Here is a 3,208-nt window from a genome sequence, read left to right on the forward strand (position 1 = left end):
CAGAGTGATTCGCTTTTTTTATCTGAGGATATTGCTGTTGACCTGTGTGAGGTTATTCTCCAGTATAGGCGTACTCCAAATGATGTATACAAGCGCATCATCCTTGCAGCACTTGAGTTTGGTGAAGTTCAAATCAACGGTGATGTCCTTCGCGCGGCGGCTGGCAACCGTGAACTTATTGAAATGTTGTTGCGCTCAGGGAGAGTAAATGTCGATGATCGTGATGTGCAGGAGGTCATTCAGGATGAGATCAATTCTGTGTTGCTGGCCGATGAATTGCAGCGGGGTCGTATTTATTCAGACAGAATTGGGTACTTGACGTTGTTGTGCCGCGTCCCTAGCGCAACACTTACGAAGGAGCAAGCGCGGCAGTGCCGTCAGGGTGGCTTTGAATTTGCAAAGTTGCTTTACGAGAATCCACACGTCTTGCGAAATATTTTACCACCCAGTTGGATTTTGGCGCGTATATTAGATTTATGCTTTTTTTTGGGCATGCTCATTACGTGGTTGGGGTTGGCTGCAATTGTATTGAATCTTGTATCTGTCGCCTGGCTTGCCTCCATTTGGTTTGGCAGCAGCTATTCCTCTTTTGGGTACTGGACAATTCTCTGCTATGTTGCAGGATATGTGGGGAGCATTGTTGTGGTGATGATCTCCGAGGAAGGGAGAATCCGCGACTACGATGATCGCCTCTGGGATTATCCAGATAACTCCTTGAAGGTTGTCCCTTGCATCCCAATTTTTGAGATTGCCCTCATGTATGTGACATTACGTTATGAACTGCGGCGAGACAAGACAAAATACTTGGTAATACGACATGACTTGTACAATGGTTTTTCAAATTTATTGATTATCAATACTTTTTTATTTGCCACACCGCAATTGCTTCTTCAGTATTATCTTAGCACGTTGTATGACCCAATGACTAAAGAGCTTACCGCCTATAAACTCCTCTTGACTGTAAACTACACATTGTATGGGATGTCCATGAGTCTCTTCATGTGTAATGTCTTTTTTCAGTACTCATGCAATAGTTTTGGGTTTGCCGTGATGGCTGTGAAACAAGCAATTATGCTCCCTATCAACATCACCACTCGCGTTCTTATCATCACAGCGATTTTTTACCTGGAGTGTAATATTATTGGCTCTGTGATGTCACTCACTGAACTTGATGCGTGCTCGCGAGGAACAATTTTTTTCACTAGCATTGCAGTGGCACTGACCGTGCTAGAGACTATCGGATTGGTCATATTGATTACTTTTGAGCTGACGAGGCACATTTGGGCTGTATGCGTGCCTCTTATTTTGCTGCCAGTGATACTTAGCATATATGGGTCTGTTGGGATTGGTAGAAAAGATGCGGAAGTTTGCAGGCTGTTGGCCCTTTCCACTTCCATTAACCCTCCTTTTGTTTATGTGGCGTTTGTGTTCCTCTGCGCCACATTTTTTGCCTGGTCGGGTTTTGCGCTTTACGGCAAGCTGACTGGCAAGCATTTGTACCTGCGCTTGGACTCCCATTTCTATTGGTCATGGAGACGATAACTGGCGGCATGGACTCACATCTTTTTCTCAAGAGAAGAAATGGGATGTGGGCATGCATTTATTTTGCGGCTGTATGCTTGTTCTTTTTTTTTTTTTTTTTTTTCAAACCAAACCAAAGCAATTCAAGGCGTCTTTTCTTTGAAGTTCATATTGCGGTTGTGTGCACTTTACAAATATACATACGACTTTTTTTTTTTTTTGCTTGCGGTGTTATTTCCAGTTTCATTTTTCTTTTTTTTTTTCTTTTTTTCTTTTTTCTATGTCAGCCTCATACTCTGGCTGGGCCAGCGTGTGCGATATCACTTTGCACCATCCGGAGTGCGGGAGAGGATGGAAGGAAACTTCCTTCGGCCTGCAACAGGGATGCAACAGGCAAAAACAGTAGAGGATGAAACCAACCAACCGTTGTCGAAGGGTGTGGAATTGATGACTTACGACTCTTATGACTTTGGCATGCTTGCCATCGATGTTGTTCTTGGGGATGGAACACGATGTATGCTGGATTTTTCTGAGAGCCTTTACCTTGGTCGCCTGCTGTCAATGAGACCTCCCGTGGTCTTTTCATTTGGCTCAGCGACGGCAATGCGGGAACTAGAGAAAATTGTCGCGCTTCTCCATGGCACTCGACACACGGGGTCAAGTTATGCCACAGATGAATGCGACAGTGGATTAAAAAACGCAACGATGAGGAGCCATGGGATGGCCGACGCGGCAGCTGGCATGGGGATGTCAGCCTCTGCCGCACCTCCTGTAGAGCTATCAGCCAGTGACAGGATTGCTGTTGTGCGTGCCCACGTACGTCAGATGTCGGAAAATCGGAGGCTTTTTATGGATGTGCTTGAGCTTGCGACACGACTGGAGATGGAAGAGACATTTCCACTTCTTTGTGAAGAATTTAGTTTTATTTTTGAGAATGAGGTGCGAGGTAAATTCACCAAAAGCCTTTTTTTGTTACAAGAGCTGGGAGGTTCTGGGCAGATGGCAATCAAGACATTTCGGAAGATTGTCATGCGGGCGTTTGCACTGGATGGTGGTGTTTCTCCAGTTCCGGCCACACGGGATGAACAACGTCAACCGAGGCCCTCCAATTGCGATGAGGTGGCTCATCATTGGTTGAAGCAGTTGAGGGAAGACCATTACTTTTTTCCCGGGGGGCAGCTGATAGGCGACCTGACACAGTCTGTAGACCCGGAGGCTTCTGTGTGGCGTGATGAGACACCTTTTGGAGATGAATTTACCCCCAGCTTTCAGCGATATCCGTTTCATAGTCCGGTGTGGGAGCCGGGGGATACAGCAAAGACGTGTCCTGTCTGCGGCATGATCTTTGCATCATGGTCAACGTTATCACTCAATACGGTTCGACCGAGTCATTGTCGATGCTGTGGCAGGCGCATCTGTGCACGATGCACCTCATGGCAGCTGGATAAGTCTATAGCAAAGCTGAACAAGCCTGGAGTGCCGGAGGAGGGTCAGCTTCGACGTGCCTGTAAAGAATGCTTTGACAAGGCGGAAAAGCTGAATAAGCATGCGTTTTTGTGTGAGATATTTGTCCTTGCGGGCCTAACTTTGACAGAAATAGCTCTCCTACGTTCTATTAATCCACATTGGAAAGGAGCATCAGAGCTGTGCCTTAGCGACTATAGATCTTCGCTCTACCACACGCCTC

At 46.4% G+C, this 3,208-nt stretch overlaps 2 protein-coding genes across 2 annotated transcripts, besides 3 other annotated features; both read left to right on the forward strand.

Moving 5' to 3' along the window:
- On the forward strand, window positions 1–1,542 carry Tc00.1047053511709.10 (hypothetical protein, conserved; the record flags this gene model as incomplete). The annotated part of the gene is made up of 1 exon (XM_797826.1): window positions 1–1,542. A coding segment is annotated over one exon (1,542 nt), but the record flags the coding sequence as incomplete, so codon positions are not given.
- Window positions 1–3,208: a sequence feature (heterozygous, Esmeraldo-like haplotype).
- Tc00.1047053511709.19 (phosphatidylinositol 3-kinase catalytic subunit, putative) lies at window positions 1,582–3,208 on the forward strand (the record flags this gene model as incomplete). The annotated part of the gene is made up of 1 exon (XM_797827.1): window positions 1,582–3,208. A coding segment is annotated over one exon (1,627 nt), but the record flags the coding sequence as incomplete, so codon positions are not given.
- Window positions 1,623–1,645: a microsatellite.
- Window positions 1,768–1,799: a microsatellite.

The sequence above is a fragment of the Trypanosoma cruzi genome, genomic scaffold (genome assembly GCF_000209065.1).
Source record: "Trypanosoma cruzi strain CL Brener 1047053517159 genomic scaffold, whole genome shotgun sequence".
NCBI lineage: Eukaryota > Euglenozoa > Kinetoplastea > Trypanosomatida > Trypanosomatidae > Trypanosoma > Trypanosoma cruzi.